The sequence below is a fragment of the Notolepis coatsorum genome (genome assembly GCF_963971535.1).
Source record: "Notolepis coatsorum genome assembly, chromosome: 5".
NCBI classification, from domain to species: Eukaryota; Metazoa; Chordata; class Actinopteri; order Aulopiformes; family Paralepididae; genus Notolepis; species Notolepis coatsorum.
The window spans coordinates 23,412,444-23,432,191 of NC_140169.1; the positions used below are offsets into that span (position 1 = coordinate 23,412,444).

A 19,748-nucleotide genomic window follows, 5' to 3' on the forward strand; every position below is an offset into this window, starting at 1 on the left:
GCCGCCTGGTTACTGACAACATCAGACGGTTACTGCACGTGATCAATGCCAGCAAGGATATTGCAGCCCCTACAGCGGTCATATCCTTGGACGCAATGAAGGCATTTGACAGATTGGAGTGGTCTTACTTATGGGCAGTTCTCAGAAGGATGGGGTTGGGTGAGGGTTTCATTCATATGATCAAAGTATTATACACTGAGCCTTCGGCCATGATCTTAACGGGAAAGTTCTGTTCGCCACTCTTCTCTGTCTCGCGTTCTTCTAGACAGGGTTGTCCTCTTAGTCCCGGACTCTTCGCTTTATCCCTCGAACCCCTAGCTCAATACATAAGACAATCCCAAATTATGTCTCCTATTTCAATTCAGGGCACACATCATCATATTAGCTTATACGCAGATGATGTACTCCTGTTTATGCAAAATCCCTCCATCTCTCTACCTCATCTGCTCGGCGTGATAGATGAATTCGGCAGCCTGTCCGGCTTTAAGATCAACTGGCCAAAATCTGCTTTTCTTCCACTTAATGAGCCTGCGAAGGCTACCATCTTACCGGCAAACATGCTTATGGTGGAGCACTTTAAATGTCTCGGGATTGAAATATTCCCCACTATAGGCCAGACGGTAAGGTATAATTACTCCAGCTTGGGTGACAGGATTACGAATGACTTTAACAGATGGTCCAAATTAAAAAATTCATTACAGGCCCGTGCGTCAATAATTAAAATGAATATTTTACCCAGAATTAACTTTATCAGCTCCATGCTCCCGTTACCTCCTCCTGTTGGTTACTGGCAGAAATTGCACTCTGCCTCGTATAAATTCGTTTGGAACAATAAACGCCCGCGCTTGAAGAGATCAACTGCCCAAAGGAGTAAACTCGATGGGGGCTTAGCATTTCCAGACTTTAAATATTATTTTCAGGCTTTCTCTCTGAGACCTTTGATCACTTGGTTTGATGCTCAAGCAGCTGTATCTTGGCGACCATTGGAGGAGAAGTTGGTGTCCCCATATAGACTTCAGGATATTGTGTATACCAACATATCAATTAAACAATGTAAATTAAGATTTGGCCCTTTAATCACACATGTGATCCAAACTTGGCGTGACACTCAGAAAGTGGGTACAAACCGCCATCAATGGCACACGCATTCCCCTCTATTTAATAACAATCTTCTCCTTATTGAACAACAACCTATTAGGTACCCTAGATGGGAAAAGAAAGGTATCCACACATTGGGGGATATCTTTGATAACTCTGGCCTCCGATCTTTCCAGGATATATCCAACGGATATGATCTCCCCGGAACCTCCTTTTTCTTTTATTTACAAATAAGAGCAGCTCTGAAGGCTCATGGCGTGCCATGGGATGCTCCACTAGTGCATCACCGCTTTCACAAGTTCATTTATGACAAGGAGACATCGAGAGGCTTTGTCTCTGACTTTTATCGCCATTTACTCATGACCTCGTATAAAGAGCTCCCCCTGGATACGATTTGGAGAAAGGATGTTCCGGAGTTGGATGTAGATTTTGATTGGGATGCAGTCTGGGAAAATGTTCGGTTATCCTCACACAACCCAGATCACCAACAGATTCATCTGAATTTTATTCACAGGACTTATTTAACCCCTAGACGATTGAATTCAATGGGTCTCAGACCTGACTCTCTGTGTACCTTGTGTCCAAGTGGCGCCACAGGTACATTTATGCATATGTACTGGGAATGCCCTCCTGTTGTGATTTTTTGGGAAAATGTTACATATCAGCTCTCAGACATTTTCTCTCTAACCATACCTGTATCTCCTTCTGTACTATTACTGAATGATTTCTCTAAATTACCGACCTCTATACAGGTGAAAAAACTAATTTTGGCCGGCCTCACAGCCGCAAAAAAATTGATTGCCTCACGTTGGTTTCATCCAGATAGACTCTGTCCAAAGGTATGGTTTCTCACCTACCTTGACGTGATCTATTTGGAGATATCCACGGCACGTGTTATAGGGGTTAGGGAATCTGATATCGTAATTTGGTTGGCTACAGTGGCAAAGTTGAGGGAACGCATATAAGTTTGGAAATGTTTGTTTAGATTCTTGTTTTTTTTTTTTTTTTTTTTTTTTTTGCTGAGTGATGTATTGTGATGTATTATGAGTGTGACTCATGTTGAGGTCCTGGGGTGAGCGGGGGGAGGGGGGGGGGGGGGGAAGAGAACGAGCGAGTGTCCATGTTAGGATGATCACTGTACAGTTGTATCAGTAGTTGTCTTGTCATGTGGTGTTGAGTAAGTCTTTTTATGTATTGTTGTTGTTGTATTGTGATATGTTTTGTTTCATGTTGGAAAAAAGAAAAGAAAAGAAAAATATTTGATCAAAAAAAAAAAAAAAATCACACACGTCAACACAAACACATCAATACACGGAAACACACAAGTGGTAAATCAGATCAGGATGACCCAAACACTAGCGAATAAAAGTGAGTTTAGTCTATTCGTTGTCCACAAAGATATCATTGAATGAATGAATGAATGAAAACTTTATTTAACAGATTGCAGAATGGGTACAATACAGTACGGCTCAATACATACAATTGTTAAGGGGATGCAGACCTGAGAAAGACGTTTGTCTTGTTTCCATCAGGGTCCCCCATTGTCAATTCATATAGTTAAAACATTCATTGTGACTAGGAGCTGTTTACTAGGAGCTTCTTATCCTCAGGCTATTGCTCTTAGTCAATTAGTGCATTTATAGCACTTTTAAGGGCTTTACAACTTATACCTCACATTCACTCATACATTCACACACCAACAGCGACCATGACCATGCAATCATGCCAACCTGCTCATCGGGAGCAGTTAGGGGGTTAAGTGGCTCAAGGACACTTCGACGTGCTGCTGGGAGGAGCTGGAATCGAACCGGGAACCTTCTGATTACCAGACGAACACTCTACCTCCTGAGCTGCTGTTGCCCCACATCATTGTAGCTTACAACTACTATTTCAGTGTGTTTGATTTGTCATCTAGCAGCACCAGTGCATGAGACCTTCACCTTGGCAGCAAAGATGAAAAGATGCGAACCCCAAACGTCCTCAGTGTAGGAATAGCCAAACCAAACACCCCAAAGAAGTAGCGTTTTTTGTTCACACACAGACTTATTCTGTGTGGCAGGCAGTTAACCACATATCAGATAACGTAGCCTTGCCATACAGTGAGTAGAGTTCCTGAACTGATGAAATAGTCTGAGGCGGTGTCACGAAGCCGAAGGTAACTCCTTTAATATTCATCAGCACAACTACAAGATACAATACATTACTAGAAAGCTAAACAGAATGCCGGTGGCAGTTCGTCCTACTATGACATCATCACCAACGTTCCAGCATGTTCTACTATGACATCATCACAAACGTTCCAGAATGTTCGGGCAGTACTAAGGTTCTAGAATGTACTGCCATGACATCATCACAAACGTTCCAGAATGTTCGGGCGGACCTACTGTTCTAGATTCTAGAATGTTCCTAAGAATAGTTCCGTGGGTGAATTATGTACCATTACAATCACTACAAGTGCCTATTTTCCCACATTTTTTTTTTTTTTTAACCTTTATTTACCCAGGGTAGGTTCTCGGAGCATGACTTTTTCAGCAACCTCTGCTTCACATTCACACAGTTCCATTCACACCTGGGAGCTGCCCAGTACAACCACAGCCTGACAACTGTTGACAACTGAGCAACTCCACTGGAGCAGTTGGGGGTTAAGTGTAGGCTTGGGCGGTATGACGGTATTACGGTATACCGGGGTATGTCGAAATACCGACGGCCGTCTAAACGGAGTTTTGTTGTAGTGCACACACGCGCCAGCAGAGGGCGAGACTAGTCCTCACTAGTGGGGCGAGCCATGCAGAGCTGGTTGTCTACACACAGGAGGAGGAGGAGGGGAACCCCGCTTCAGTGAGTGAAATTAAATGAGACACGCTTACCGTTGCTGGTGCTGCGGGCTAACTGGCTATTCTGAGAGCTAACTGTAGTGTTGTGTATGATCACAACGGTGTTCACGCTGTACGGTAACGGTACAGTGCTGTGAAAATACCGTAAAGCGTTGTGGTAACGAGAGTGTGTGTTGTTGTTGTGTGTAGGATGCTGCGGGCGAACTGCTACCATTCTGAGAGCTTAACGTTAGCACTAGATGCTGCGGGCTAACTGCTACCATTCTGAGAGCTTAACGTTAGCACTAGATTGCTGCGGGCAAACTGCTACCATTCTGAGAGCTTAACGTTAGCACTAGATGCTGCGGGCTAACTGCTACCATTCTGAGAGCTTAACGTTAGCACTAGATGCTGCGGGATAACTGCTACCATTCTGAGAGCTTAACGTTAGCACTAGATGCTGCGGGCTAACTGCTACCATTCTGAGAGCTTAACGTTAGCACTAGATGCTGTGGGCTAACTGCTACCATTCTGAGAGCTTAACGTTAGCACTAGATGCTGCGGGAGGACTGCTACCATTCTGAGAGCTTAACGTTAGCACTAGATGCTGCGGGCGAACTGCTACCATTCTGAGAGCTTAACGTTAGCACTAGATGCTGCGGGCTAACTGCTACCATTCTGAGAGCTTAACGTTAGCACTAGATGCTGCGGGAGGACTGCTACCATTCTGAGAGCTTAACGTTAGCACTAGATGCTGCGGGAGGACTGCTACCATTCTGAGAGCTTAACGTTAGCACTAGATGCTGCGGGCGAACCACTACCATTCTGAGAGCTTAACGTTAGCACTAGATGCTGCGGGCGAACTGGCCATCTCCGTGATTTGTTTACTTGGTAACACGGGTTGCCACACCCCCCCCCCCCCCCCCGCGCTGATGATAATGAGTCATACCGTCATATACCGTATACCGGGGTATTAGGTAATCAAGGTATAACGGTATGAAAAAAGTCATACCGCCCAAGCCTAGTTAAGTGCCTTGCTCATTCACTTCACACCTGCTTCTCTTAACCTTTAGGCCACCGCTGCCCCACTGTGCATTCGTTGCCTCCACCACAAATGACCCAAGAGTCTGTCATAAACACAAAGGGTGCAAAGGGTTCCTTACCAGGAATGAGGAGCCAGGGATGGCGAAGGACTGCTTGTAGAGATACGCGCTACAGAACAGCAGCAGCACATATCCAGTGTGCTCCGTCTTGTAGAGCTTCAGCAGCTCAGACAACTCTCTCAGCTCCTCCAGGTCAGAAGGGAACTTCAAGCTGGGAGAAAATCAATCAAACAAATCCTCATTTTCAATGGCAATGACATATCTACCGCTAGTTAGTCATTGGCACATTGGATTGCCTATTATATTATGAACAGAAAAGACTCATTCTCAATCTCTGGCGTTATGCGATTGTATTGGTGTGTGTGTGTGTGAGTGTGAGTGTGAGTGTGAGAGAGAGAGAGAGAGAGAGAGAGTGTGGGGACCTCAATGCCAGGACAGGACGAGAACCTGACACTCTCAGCACACAGGGAGACAAACACCTACCAGGAGGTTGAAACATCCCCTCCCAAATATGCCCCCCCAGAAAGAACTATGACCAAACAACAAATAAACATGGGTCACAACTTATACAGCTCTGTCGCTCGCTGGGACTGTACATAGTTAACGGTAGGCTCCGAGGGGACACTTATGGTAGGTACACATATAGCTCATCTCTGGGTAACAGTACAGTCAGGGTTCGAAATTAACGGGGGCTTGGGGCAAAATGCCCTAGAAAATTGACCAAATGCCCTCGAAAATCAGTTAAGGGGGGCAAGAAAAGCCCCCGACAGTTTACTAATTATATATATGCTCTACAGTGCGAGCATTTCCCTCGTATTTGCCCCTAATAATATGTGTGTGTGCGAACCGGAAAAATCATTTACTTGCAGTGTGCGAGACAGACGAGTGAAGATTACAAAACAGCTCCGCTGTTAATAGTTCAGATTGAAACTGGACTGAAATTCAGTTTTTGGGTGGAATGTTTGTTCCAAGGAGGGAGGGAGGCGGGGCCCGCTGCGTGTTACAGGCACTTGAGAGGATGCGAACACAGACAGAGCGCTCTGCTTTCATCAAGCATTACACTGCTATCTTAACGTTAGCAAGCGAAGCATCTGCATAGCGCAACCTGTGTAACGTTAAGTAACTTGTGTTCGGCGGGGAAAGACCGTTCCATTTGTAACACAACTCCAAAGAATAACATCCAAATCCGATCCCGATGCGCATTTCCTTCATTCCACAGCGCTGAGTGCGCAACGTATTTCATTGATCGATCTGGCCAGAGCCTATACTCACAAACGTTGCGTGTGTGGGGTTTTTCATGTATCAATTTGAAACAAGCCTCTTGACTGTTGGAATTAGGGATGTTAAAAATAAAATAGCTAATAATATTATTCAATATTAGACATTCATTGATCCAGAGGCAACCGGTTATTCGTCTGCTATTTGTAGATATATCAAGACAACAACACAACTTGCCCTGTAATATTTAATCTATTTAGATAGAGTATGTATGTATTATTTACAGATAATTGAAGGTACCTCAAAACATGAAACCAAGCCATGATGTCACACATCGTGTGTGTGTGTGTGTGAGTGTGTGTTACTTGAACAATTGCTCCTAAATTTCTGTGTGCTCCTAAATTTGTATTTAGATTTTATTTATTAAGATTTTATTTAGGAGCACATGTGCTCCTTGGGAAAAAGGTTAGCGTAGAGCCCTATATATGGAGACATTAACATTACGTTATCAAACATAGGGACAAAGACTGTAAAAAAAAGTGTCAATGTTTTATAATCTTTATGTTAATTTTCATTATAAAAATGTTGTGCCCCCGAAATACAAAAAAAAGCCCCCGAAAATCAATTAAGGGGGGCAAAAAAAGCCCTTGAAAAAAAATGTTAATTTCTAACCCTGAGTACAGTAGACTATTTTATCACTGACCTCAGCCTAGAGTCTCTCAGAGCGTTCACAGTCAGCCAGCAAACACCCCTGTCAGACCACAGCAAAACCACTATCTACCTGAATAGATCAACACCCAACCAGGACATACCAAAACCAAACAAACTACACACTATTAAAAAACGCTACAAATGGAAGGAAAGTAGTATGGAAGCATTCCAATCCGCTATCAAGCTACAAAAAGTCCAATCCAAATTAGAGCAATTCCTACGAAAAAACTTCCAACACAACAGCAAAAGTGTAAACGGGGCGGTAGAAAACCTCAATAACATATTTGACCTTACAGCTTCCTTATCCAACCTAAAGGCCTCAAATAGGAAAGCGAGGAAAAATAAAAATATGCATGACAAATGGTATGATAATGATTGTAAAAATCTCAGGAAGAAATTAAGGAACCTATCAAACCAAAAACACAGAGACCCAGACAACCAGAACACACGTCTCCAATACAGTGAAACACTGAAACATTACAAAAACAGTCAGAAAAAAAGGGACCAACATGTTAGAAACCAGCTAAAAGATATAGAGGAATCCATAAAAACAAATAACTTCTGGGAAAACTGGAACAAACTGAACAAAGTATACCACGAGGAGCTACCCATCCAAAATGGAGATGTATGGGTAAACCACTTCTCCAATCTCTTTAGCCCAATACAAAAAAATGAACAGCAAAAACACATACAAGATAAACTACAAAGCCTGGAGTCAACCATAAAAGACTACCAGAACCTGCTAGACTCCCCAATTACACTACAAGAACTACAGGACAAAATAAAATCACTTAAAACCAAAAAGGCCTGCCGTGCGGCGCGGATGGTATCCTAAATGAAATGATCATATTCACAGACTCCAAATTACAATTGGCTATACTAAAACCCCTTAACATTGTCCTTAGCTCCGGGATCTTCCCCAATATCTGGAACCAAGGACTCATAACACCGCTCCACAAAAAGGGAGACAAATACGACCCAAACAATTACCGTGGGATCTGTGTCAACAGCAACCTTGGAAAAATCCTCTGTATGATCATTAACCACAGACTCATACATTTCCTCACAAACAACAATACCTTGAGCAAATCACAGATTGGCTTCCTACCAAATCACCGTACAACAGACCACATTCTCACCCTCAGCACCCTAATCGACAACCAAATAAATAAAAATAAAAGCAAAGTATACTCCTGTTTCGTTGACTTCCAAAAAGCATTTGACTCAATTTGGCATGAGGGTCTGCTGTACAAACTGTTAGATAGTGGCATTGGAGGGAAAACCTACGACCTCATAAAGTCAATGTACACCAACAACACATGTGCTGTGAGGATTGAGGGAAAACACACAGACTTCTTCCCTCAACGCTGTGGGGTTAGACAGGGGTGCAGTTTGAGTCCAACCCTCTTCAACATATACATAAATGAACTGGCAAAAACATTGGAACAAACTGCAGCACCTGGCATCCCCCTAGCAAACACAGAAGTCAAATGCCTACTGTTTGCAGATGACCTGGTGCTGCTGTCCCCAACAAAAGAAGGGCTACAACAGCACATTGACCTTCTGCACAAATTCTCCCAGACATGGGCACTGACAGTAAACCTAAACAAAACTAAAATTATGACATTCCAAAAAAGGCACAGCCTACAACAACAAAAACACAAATTCCTCCTAGACACAATTTCCCTAGAACACACAAAAACTACACATATCTCGGCCTAAACATCAGTGCTACAGGGAACTTCAATCAGGCTGTGAACGACCTGAGAGACAAAGCAAGAAGGGCTTTCTATGCCATAAAAAGGAACATCAAATTAGACATTCCAATCAAAATCTGGCTCAAAATATTAGACTCTGTCATAGAACCGATTTCCCTATATGGTTGTGAAATCTGGGGCCCACTTGCAAACCAAGACTTCACCAAATGGGACAAACACCCAACTGAGACTCAGCGAGCACAGCCTAGCCATCGAGAAAGGCCGCCATAGGCAGACCTGGCTCCCAAGAGAAGACAGACTGTGCACCCACTGCACACAAGATGAGGTGGAAACCGAGCTCCACTTCTTAACAACCTGCCCACTATACCAAGACATCAGAGACATATACTTCCCACAAATTGCAAACACCCAAAGAGACTTTGAAAACATGGACAATAACTCAAAACTCCCATACCTACTGGGAGAAATACAAGAATGTGCAAACACAGCAGCAAGATTTGTGAGCTGCTGTGACAAGAAAAGGACATCCAGCGGAAATTCCGTCTGTAATGTAGTGATTTCTTTTGTTTTCTCTGTTTGATTGTTTTGTTTTGTTTGGCTTTGGCAATGTAAATGTATGTTTCCCATATCAATAAAGCCCATTTGAATTGAAATTGAATTGAGAGAGAGAGAGAGAGAGAGAGAGAGAGAGAGAGAGAGAGAGAGAGAGAGAGAGAGAGAGAGAGAGAGAGAGAGAGAGAGAGAGAGAAAGAGAGAGAGAGAGAGAGAGAGACTTTTAGGTGAACCTTAGCTGCACTGCCACTCAGTCGAGAACCAATTGATTACAATAGCACAACTGTACAGGTGATGTGGTAAATTAAGATTGGCTTAATTGTATTCAGTTAGCAAGGTAGCTTAGCTCACACTAGTGTACCTTACTGTACCTGATCGGTTCTGCCTGGCTGTCATTACTGTAGGCTACCATTCAATATGAATGAATGAATGAATGAATGAAAACTTTATTTAACAGATTGCAGAATGGGTACAATACAGTACGGCTCAATACACACAATTGTTAAGGGGATGCAGACCTGAGAAAGACGTTTGTCTTGTTTCCATCAGGGTCCCCCATTTTCAATTCATATAGACATTTATGACATACACAACATACATGACATTTATGGCATAGGGACATATAGGTATTTAGTACCACATTTGTGACATAAACGGTATTCAAATATACAGTACTGTTACCCCTAGATCCTGACAGAGTATATACATATGATGGGGAGGGGACTGTACATTAGGAGGGGGTGGGTGGGTGGGAGAGAGATATACATACGGCAGGGAGGGAATATATACATGCGGTGGGGAGGAGACGGTCTATATGATGAATTGAAAATGGGGGACCCTGATGTAAACAAGACGAAAGTGTTTCTCTGGTCTGCATCCCCTTAACAATTGTATGTATTGAGCTGTACTGTACTGTACCCATTCTGCAATCTGTTAATAAAGTTTTCAATCAATCAATCAAACCTGATCGGTTCTGCCTGGCTGTCATTACTGTACCTGATCGGTTCTGCCTGGCTGTCATTACTGTACCTGATCGGTTCTGCCTGGCTGTCATTACTGTACCTGACCGGTTCTGCCTGGCTGTCATTACTGTACCTGCTCGGTTCTGCCTGGCTGTCATCTGGCTCCTCGGACTCTGTCGTTTCTACATTCTTCTCCTGGACGTTGGGATGAAGAAGACGCCGAGGTCCAGCATCGGGAAGGTACGAGGACAGCAAATACAGATATAATGTAGCAACGACAACTACAACAATTAACCCAACAACTGACCGCATATTTAACGAGTATAGCTGTACAAATCTAGAAACTGTGGCGCTTCATGGTGCGACGCCCGGCGGAACGAAGTGCTTGCTCTGACGGCGGACAAGAAACATGGTTGGACTCGAAAGATGCTGTGAGTGACGTCACATCCCGTGTCATTCCGGGCAATAGGGGATATCTGCAGAGCCGCAAGCCCAACGTCTGGGCGGGGCTTCGGGGCTTGTACCGAATGAATGAAAACTTTATTTAACAGATTGCATAAATGGTTACAATACAGTACGGCTCAATACACACAATTGTTAAGGGGATGCAGACCTGAGAAAGACGTTTGTCTTGTTTACATCAGGGTCCCCCATTTTCAATTCATAGACATTTATGACATACACAACATACATGACATTTATGGCATATAGGTATTTAGTACTGATACATTTGTGACATAAACGGTATTCAAATATACAGTACTGTTACCCCTAGATCCTGACAGAGTATATACATATGATGGGGAGGTATGGGGGTAGATTTCTCCATAGGGAGGGGACTGTACATTAGGAGGGGGTGGGTGGGTGGGAGAGAAATATACATACGGCGGGGAGGGAATATAGTATATACATGCGGTGGGGAGAAGACTGTCTATTAGGAGGTGGTGGGGGTTTTGGGCATTTACAGTGGCCAGTTTCGAATTGCAGCCTCCCGTAGGTGCTGTGAGGTTCGCCTCTTCCCTGGACCTTAATTCCTGTTCCCTGGGCCTTTAATTCCCTGTCTCCTCACCTCTCCAGCCCCCACCCTCGCGTTCGTTTACTCTCGTCTGCTCTTCAGCAGCCCACACCCTTGGACTACTTTTCATTATGTGTTTGATTGGTCCTTGCCGAACACACACTTCTAGTTCAAGTATCAATTACCATCACGCACCTGATGTGTTTTCTAATTAGCGCCCCAGTGGGCTTTAAATACCTCGATCTCCCCCCCAGTCCTCGTCGGGTCGTTCTCTATCTGTAAGCTCCTACGGGAGATTCCCTATCTGTCTGTATGCTGTTTCATCTCCGGCGTGAGACGAGGTGCAAGCCTTCGTGCACCTGTCGCCGTTTGCCTGGAGTGGGACACAGTACTGCGCTCTCTAATTCTCTACGGGAGGTATTCCAGTGTTCCACTACAGACCCCGCGCCAGACGCGCACCACTCCAGACTCCGCGCTGATGCGCTTCTACAGCAGACGCGCACCACTCCAGACTCCGCGCTGATGCGCTTCTACAGCAGACGCGCACCACTCCAGACTCCGCGCTGATGCGCTTCTACAGCAGACGCGCACCACTCCAGACCCCGCGCCAGACGCGCACCACTCCAGACTCCGTGCTGATGCGCTTCTACAGCAGACGCGCACCACTCCAGACTCCGCGCTGATGCGCTTCTTCAGCAGACGCGCTCCACTCCAGACGCGCATCGCTCTCTAATTCTCTACGGGAGGATGTGTCTCTCCGAGCCGGCGCGCTCTCCGAACCGGCGCGTTCTCCAAGCCGACGCGCACCACTTCAGACGTTTAGCCGGCGCGCTACCACTCCAGACGCGCATCGCTCTCTAATTCTCTACGGGAGGATGTGTCTCTCCGAGCCGGCGCGCTCTCCGAACCTGTGTCTCTCCGAGCCGGCGCGCTCTCCGAACCGGCGCGTTCTCCAAGCCGACGCGCCCCACTCCAGACGTCTAGCCTGCGCGCTCCTACTCCATCCCTGTAAGCAGCTCTGGCCCTCGCCCTGTCCAAGGCCTTAACCCTGTTCTCTCTGTCCCTGTCTCCAGCCCGCCTCCGCGGGCCTCTGTCCCTGTTCCCCTCTCCAGTACCCCTGTCCCTCGCCCTGTCCAAGGCCTTAACCCTGTTTTCCCTGTCCCTGTCTCCAGCCCGCCTCCGCGGGCCTCTGTCCCTGTTCCCCACTCCAGTGCCCCTGTTCCTGCCCTGTCCTTGCCCTGGCCCTGTCCTTTAGCCTGCTCGCCTCTTAAAGGCACAGTGCCAATTTTCCCTAATTCTTGTTTCCAGTATTTTGTGTTCTCCCTTAGCCTTCCCCTTAGCCTGCTCGCCTCTTAAAGGCACATTGCCCTTTTTTCCTTGTTCCAGTATTTTTGTGTTCTCCCTTAAAGGGACAGTGCCGCTTTTCTGTTGTATTCAATAAATGCCCAGTTCTTGGCTTACTCTCATACCTGTCTTGTGTTGTGCGATTGGGGTCGGTTACAAACCATAACAGGTGCTCTTTAAGAGTGGTTTTGAATGTGGGTAGGGATTCACATTCCTTTACAGCTTTGGGTAGGGTGTTCCACATTGATGTGGCATAATTGCGAAACGTGTTTAGTCCCTTGTTTGAGCCGAATCTGGGTTTAACATGATTTGTTGAGCTTCCTCTGGTGTAGTGGTTGTGGTATTCACTGACCTTTGGGAAGTATTTTGACAAGTACATGGGTACCTTAGTCGTATAGTGTATCTTGTAGACCAGGCCCATTGCAAGTTGCTGTACTCTGTCGTCTACTCTAAGCCATCCTAGGTTGTCAAAGTGGGCAGGGGTGAGGTGGGTTCTGGGGGTAAGGTCAAGTAGTAGTCTGACCAGTTTGTTTTGTGATGTTTGTAATCTTGTTTTAAGCGCCTTTGAGGTGCTTTGGTACCATGAGGTGCACGCATAGTCGTAGTACCCTTGAATGAGTGCTCCTGCCAGAGTCTTCAGGGTATTCTTGTTTACCAGAGAGGAGATCCGGTACAAGAATCTAGTTCGTTAGTTGACTTTTTTTATTACATTGGATGTCATTTTGTCACAGGAAAGATTTGCCTCTACGATGGAACCCAGCTAGGTAATTTCGTCTTTCCTTGTGACAATATTGTCACCCACTGTAACTGAGAAGCCGTCGGTCTTGCTGATTTTGTTATTTGAGCCGAAGAGAATGGACTCTGTTTTGCCCATGTGTAATGATAGTTTGTTATCAGCGAGCCATATGCAGATTTTGCCTAGTTCCGAGCTGAGGGTTTTTTCAACCTGCAACTTGTTCTTGTCAGAGACCAGCAGGGCTGAGTCGTCCGCAAACAGGAACAAGTTGCAGTCACAGGCTGACGACATGTCATTTGCATTTACTAGGTTTGAGGTGGTGCTTCGGGGCTTGTACTCGGTTTTACTGTGCGTGGGCGGGGCGTTGGGGCCTGTACCTTGTTTTGTTGGGCGGGGCTTCATAGTGCCTATTGGCCATTGGCTGACAGATCTCTCAGTACCAACACCACAGGGGTCTCTCTCTAGTTTGGGTCGCAAAAACAGTCAAGCAGCGGGGGCGGACACAGATCTGTCAGCCAATGGCCAATAGGCACTATGAAGCCCCGCCCAACAAAACAAGGTACAGGCCCCGACGCCCCGCCCACGCACAGTAAAACCGAGTACAAGTCCCGAATACCGCCTCAAACCTAGTACAAGCCCCGAAGCCCCGCCCAGACGTTGGGCTTGCGGCTCTGCAGATATACCCTACTCACTTCGGGTGTATCAAAGGTTGCGTACAGTTTGTGTTACAAAGGTCACGGCGAGATGCCTGAAGAAGTTCCAAAGTTCAAGATGACTGACTGACTGACTGACCCAACCGAATTGGATCATTCGCAGTATGTTCAGTCGACAGATACATATATTCATGGCTCAATACACTCTGGTTTCGGGATCTGTTGCATTGATCACTCTCCAGAATCCGCCTGTCAACGCACTCAGGTGAGCAGAGTTGAGGTCAAGTAACGTTACTACTAACCAGTACTAGTGTGGCTTTGTTTGAGGTTATTTCACATCATTCATTCATAAAGCGTTCATTCATAAAGCGTCCGTGACGTCATTTAGGTTTATCTGAAGAGTCGACATTATAGTTATTTATAATAGCTTGTAAACCTCTTCACATCTGTCCATCTGTTGTATTGCCAATGTAATTTGTATTGTTGTAATACATTTATTATAGTTATAGTATTTTATGCAAATGTTCCTAATTTATGCAAATTACATGTCATCAGCCTGTGACTGCAACTTGTTCCTGTTTGCGGATGACTCACTCAGCCATGCTGGTCTCTTTTCTGATTGATTGATTGAAACGTTTATTAACAGATTGCAGAATGGGTACAGTACAGTACAGCTCAATACATACAATTGTTAAGGGGATGCAGACCAGAGAAAGACTTTCGTCTTGTTTACATCAGGGTCCCCCATTTTCAATTCATCATAACATATATGACACACACGACATACAGATAGACAGTACTGCTACATCTATACATAATTGACATACCAGATTTGCATACAGTACTGTTTGTGATACAAAAAGTGTCCAGAAAAAGAGTGTATATACATTTGACGTAGAAACTGTACATTGGAGGAGGTTGGGTATAGGGATGCACGATATTGATTTTTTGACACCGATACCGATACCGATAACTTTATGCTCCTCAAGCATTGGAGGTGGGGGGGGGGGGTTGGGCAGGGGGGTGGGGGACATTGTACACTGTACATTGGAATACTGACAAAGCCATACTTGGTCATTTACTGTACAACTGGGTTAGGGCATTTGTAGGGGCCAGTTTCGAATTGCAGTCTCCCGTAGGTGTTCTTTGAGAGTTTTTGAAAGTGGGTAGTGATTCACATTCCTTTACAGCTTTGTTGTTGTTAGCTTATATGCTAACGTGAATGGGATCACCATAGCATTGCGGCTAGGCTAGCTACCATAGCTTAGTACAGCAGCTAGTTGAATGGATAAACGTTATTTAACATTGCAGAATGGGTACAATACAATACGGCTCAATACAAACAGTTGTTAAGGGGGGGGTGCAGAGTCATCAACACAATGTACCACCAAGAGCGGAGAGTTTATGTCTCTCAAAAAGCGAGAGACTAAACCTAACGCTCTTGTTGTTAGCTTACATGCTAACGTGAATGGGATAGACCATAGCATTGCGGCTAGGCTAGCTACCATAGCAGTACAGCAGCTAGTTGAATGGATAAACGTTATTTCGATGGCACAAGCTTCGAACATAAAAAAAAAATCGAAGTTAAATTTTTTATTTTATTTTTAATTTTTTTTTTTAACTTCGATTATTTTTTAAATGTTCGAAGCTTGTGCCATCGAACGAAGCTTCGAAGCTTCGAAGTATTTAAGACAGCCCTAGTGCTCTGTTGCTTAAACAGTGATATTGAGCCGCAACACTATTGTGTTGGTCTGCAGTAAAGCTTGTGTATGAAAAAGTACCGCGGCTCAGGCCGCTCTCTCTCTATCAGATTTTCTGTGTCTTGCAACATAGACACGGGTGTCGGGTTCACACATACATAACTTGGCCTTGTTATAAACCCTGTTCACAGACGTGTCTGTGGCTAGCGTGCATTGAATTAGCTTTGCGCTGTTCATTAGCATACTGGCTACTTAAGGTATCATATGGCTGTTTGTTGTTGTCGTATGCAAGGGTTGGGCTTGCGAGGGGGTACCGGATAAACCCCTCCTTCCCTCTTCTGATTGGTCAGGGGGTTTCTTGGAGTCTCTTTTCATTCGGTCAGGGCCAAGCTGTTAGGCAGGGGGGGGGGAAGGGTTTCCCTGACTCCGCACCTATCACAGGTGGTTGAGTCATGGGTTTCCCCCCGTCATAGAAAACGTCACTAGGCACGTTTCTATTGGACGACGGCTTCCGTGAGTTTTTTCAGACCCGTATGTAGGGTCTGTTATTGTCAAGTTGTCGGGGCAGAGCGTAGGAACTTACTGTTCTACTACGCTCGATATACGCGTGACTTGAGTCTGTTGGTCACATGACTCAATGTTACCATGACTTTTCAATCTATGGCTCACGTGGGAAGTCTCTCTGAGGATTCCCGTCTCCTCTCTGTGGTGAGGGTGGCGGGATGTAAGAATGTAAACAATTTTTACCCTCGGCCGCGTCACGTGGGATTCATGTCAGTCGGTGTTTCTTTCTTTTTAATAATAAAAAGAGTGGAGAATATGAAGCACGACAACTCCTTGTCGTTCTCCCAGGCGACTTGAAGGATCAATGTCTGGTGTCTGGTTAGACTATCCATTGATGTGTTTGGGTCTCGACGCGTACATAGTGCTGGCTCGGGGTGTTTTCTGATAAGAATCACGCAGGAGGCTAGTACGCCTTGGTTGCTCGTTATTAAAACAGCGTTTTTATAGGGCAACTGGAATGGGGGATTTTTTCCTCTTCCGAGCGCCTGTTACTGGGTCTCGACGGATTCTCGTTCATATCTGGGGGATGTTAACAGAATGGATCAGAACATAGGTAGAGGGGTCTCACGCCCTTGGGGTGGGCCACTGAGCGCGGTACAAATGGGACCATCTGGGTGGCGCCCTCTTTCCATGTTTTAGATCGACACGCATGCCTACCCCCTCTCCTGGAGTGGGGATGTCGGCGTGGTTAGGGCACGGGACTGGTTCTGGTCGCGCTGGTCCAGGTCAGTTAAACCCGTTGTCCGCCGGGGACGCAGATCTGCTGTTCTGGTACCCTGAGGGACTTGTGCTTTTTTCAGGGGGAAAAATGCCGGGTCGGCCCGGGTGTCACAGGGTTGGGCGTTATGGAGACCCTTTGTTGGGTACATGTTGTACCCTGCGCTATCATAAAGGGGCTGGTTCTCCATTCTTTTCGCTCCTCTCTCACGCATGGCGAAGAGGGGGCTGTTGGGGTGGTCTTCTGGACCTCCTCTGGTAGCCCTGTGTGCTTCCCGAGCCGCCGGGCCCGGTCCGAAGTTGTGTTTCGTCGACCCGTAGGCCTGGAATAACCCTTTTTTGAAAACTGAAACACTTGTACTGCGGTGTAGCCGGTGTATACCCGCAGGTGTGTTATGGAGTTTTTTCTTGAGGGGTTATAGGAACAACCACCGCCTGTGTGTTGGAGCAGAGTCAACTCCCGGGTTACCCGGTTGAGTGTGCCCCTGCACGTTCATGACGTCTGCCAATCGTGTCAGCCTTCTCTGCCTCGACCCCTCTGGGTGGGTTTTTTTTGGTGGAGGCTTTGTCATGGTGCGCAACAATGCCAGCATATGCTTCTTCCGCCGGGGTGCTGTTTTCAGTTGACCCCTTTGGCGCCTGTCTCGTCCGCAGTGCTCCAGGCTCGGGTCTAAAGCCTGCTGCCTGGTTTAAGGGATCGACCCCTCTGGGGTCGTCTCCCCGGTGCGCTGCCTGCTTCCGTTATGGTTAGCCTTTTGAGTGCTTCAAGTTACGGCCATGCTGACTGCCTGTGTTGCAGGGTCAGTGTGCCAGGCGGCGTACTAGTGGGGGGAAGGGCCTGCTCTTGGAGGGGCCCTGTCCGAATAGGCTGGCGATGTGGGGGGCGGTGTCCCTAAGTGACGGCCTGGTGAGGTCTTGATGCTTGGCGTCATTGACCTCTCCGGGCCCCCTTTTTCCAGGGGATCCAGTCCCTTCAGTGGGTCTGGGTCTTCCTTCGCGCTCCGCTGCTACGGCCTTGCCACAGGGTTGAGTTTGCTCTTGACCCTCGTTCCCTGGTGGCATGTGGGTTGTGCGTGTGCGTAGTCGTGGGGTCAAGCCACGGTTTGCTCACCCTGTGCGTTGAGTTGCTCGAGTTTCTCTTCGCACGGTCGGATCCGTCTCCTTCCCGTCCTCCAATAGGGAGAGTATCCTCCATTAGGGAGGGTCGGGGGGCTCGGTCCTCTCCGGTCTGATGGTTGTGGGGGGCCTCAGTGGAGTACATTTGTCGAGCTTCTGGCTCCCGCTCAGCTCCTGTTGTGCAGAATGACGCTGAGCGGAAGCCAGTATGATATAGAATGTAAGGTTATGTATATAACCAAGTTCTATGAATACTGGTAACGCTCAGCGTCAGGACGCCACTGCGGCCCTTGACCTCGCCTTGTGGTGAAAGTTTGGGAAGGATGCGAGTAGGTGACCACACACCTGCTTATGAAGGTAAACGGATAGGGGTGTGGCCAGACGGATGTCGGTATGTAAAGGTACATTGTGGATTTTTTATTCAGTGCTGTGCACGAAGTGAGGTTAGTGCAGAATGACGCTGAGCGTCACCAGTATTCATATAACTTGGTTATATACATAACCTTACGTTTGTTGTTGGCGAGCCATATGCAGATTTTGCCTAGTTCCGAGCTCTGACAAGAACAAGTTGCAGGTTGAAAAAACCCTCAGCTCGGAACTAGGCAAAATCTGCATATGGCTCGCTGATAACAAACTATCATTACACATGGGCAAAACAGTCCATTCTCTTCGGTTCAAATAACAAACTCAGCAAGACTATAACTCCGTGCAAGCACAGCAGACACAAGTGGTTTCTTTCTACGGGTTTATTGAAAGCTTGGTCCTCCAATCCACCTCCAATCCATGTGAAAACTTAAAACAGAAAACATAAGTTGCGTTAGGTCAACACAAACAATAATATACACAGTATGAAAAACAACACGTCAGCAAAGCAAAATACAAACAAACACTAAATACCTCGTTGGCTGCATGCTACATAAAAGGGGTTTTCATTCTTCTGTTCTTGTCAACAGTCTTGGTACACACTTTATATTTATTGATAAAGGATTTGCACTACAACTCATACACCTACTGTAAATTGTACCTAAATTGCACCTCATCCCATTTCTGCCTTGCACTATATAGTATTGTATATTAGTACACTGCATAGTATATTGTATATTATATGGTAACTCAGTTACGTCTATTCTGCATCGAACATTGTACATATGTCTATACTGAACACTGTGACCTTTTTTTTTTTTTTACTTCTAATTTACATGCTATACTATGTTATTTTATTTCATACTTATCTTGTCTTGCACAGTCTCTGGAGCGTAACAGTAAGAAGCATTTTGTATAAAAGTATTCTGTACTTCTGTATGACAACTATTAAAGAAACTTGAACTTGGTAGAACCAGTACAACTCCGACCATCCCTGCCGCTTGCTCGCAGGTGCCGTAATCAGTCCCAAAAGAAAAACGCGAGAGTAGCCTAACGGGACACCATATATAACCAGACGTCAAAATGAATATACTATAAACTGTAGCAAATTAAATAATAAAGAAAATAAGAAATGCAACATAAATACATTCTCAAATATTACACTAGACTTACAAACTCAAATAACATATAAATTATGAAACCATATAATGGCCACAGCTACACTCCCACCAAATCGCACACGTGGGATTTCTCTGGACATAATGGTTGACTTCTAAATTAAACATTCCTTGTGATCATTCAGCTGATAGAGTTGTGCCCTTCCTGATGACTTGTACAGCACTTGTAGGTCGCTTTGGATAAAAG

The 19,748-nt window shown here is 45.7% G+C and overlaps 2 protein-coding genes across 5 annotated transcripts in view; one reads left to right on the forward strand and one right to left on the reverse strand.

The window, feature by feature from the left end:
• Positions 1 to 10,561, reverse strand: part of tmem41aa (transmembrane protein 41aa) — a 28,891-nt gene extending 18,330 nt beyond the window's left edge. For both annotated transcript variants that reach the window (XM_084314673.1, XM_084314674.1), the window contains exons 1-2: positions 10,309 to 10,561; positions 5,075 to 5,225 (exon numbers count right to left, since the gene is read on the reverse strand). In XM_084314673.1, coding sequence (XP_084170799.1) covers positions 5,075 to 5,225; positions 10,309 to 10,487 — 330 coding nt within the window. In that variant the 5' untranslated portion in view covers positions 10,488 to 10,561. The remainder of the gene's footprint in view (positions 1 to 5,074; positions 5,226 to 10,308) is intronic.
• A 3,452-nt stretch (positions 10,562 to 14,013) lies between these two features.
• ehhadh (enoyl-CoA, hydratase/3-hydroxyacyl CoA dehydrogenase) overlaps positions 14,014 to 19,748 on the forward strand; it is an 83,274-nt gene continuing 77,539 nt past the window's right edge. For all 3 annotated transcript variants that reach the window (XM_084314566.1, XM_084314568.1, XM_084314567.1), the window contains exon 1: positions 14,014 to 14,188. In XM_084314566.1, the coding sequence (XP_084170692.1) occupies positions 14,088 to 14,188 (101 nt within the window). In that variant the 5' untranslated portion in view covers positions 14,014 to 14,087. The remainder of the gene's footprint in view (positions 14,189 to 19,748) is intronic.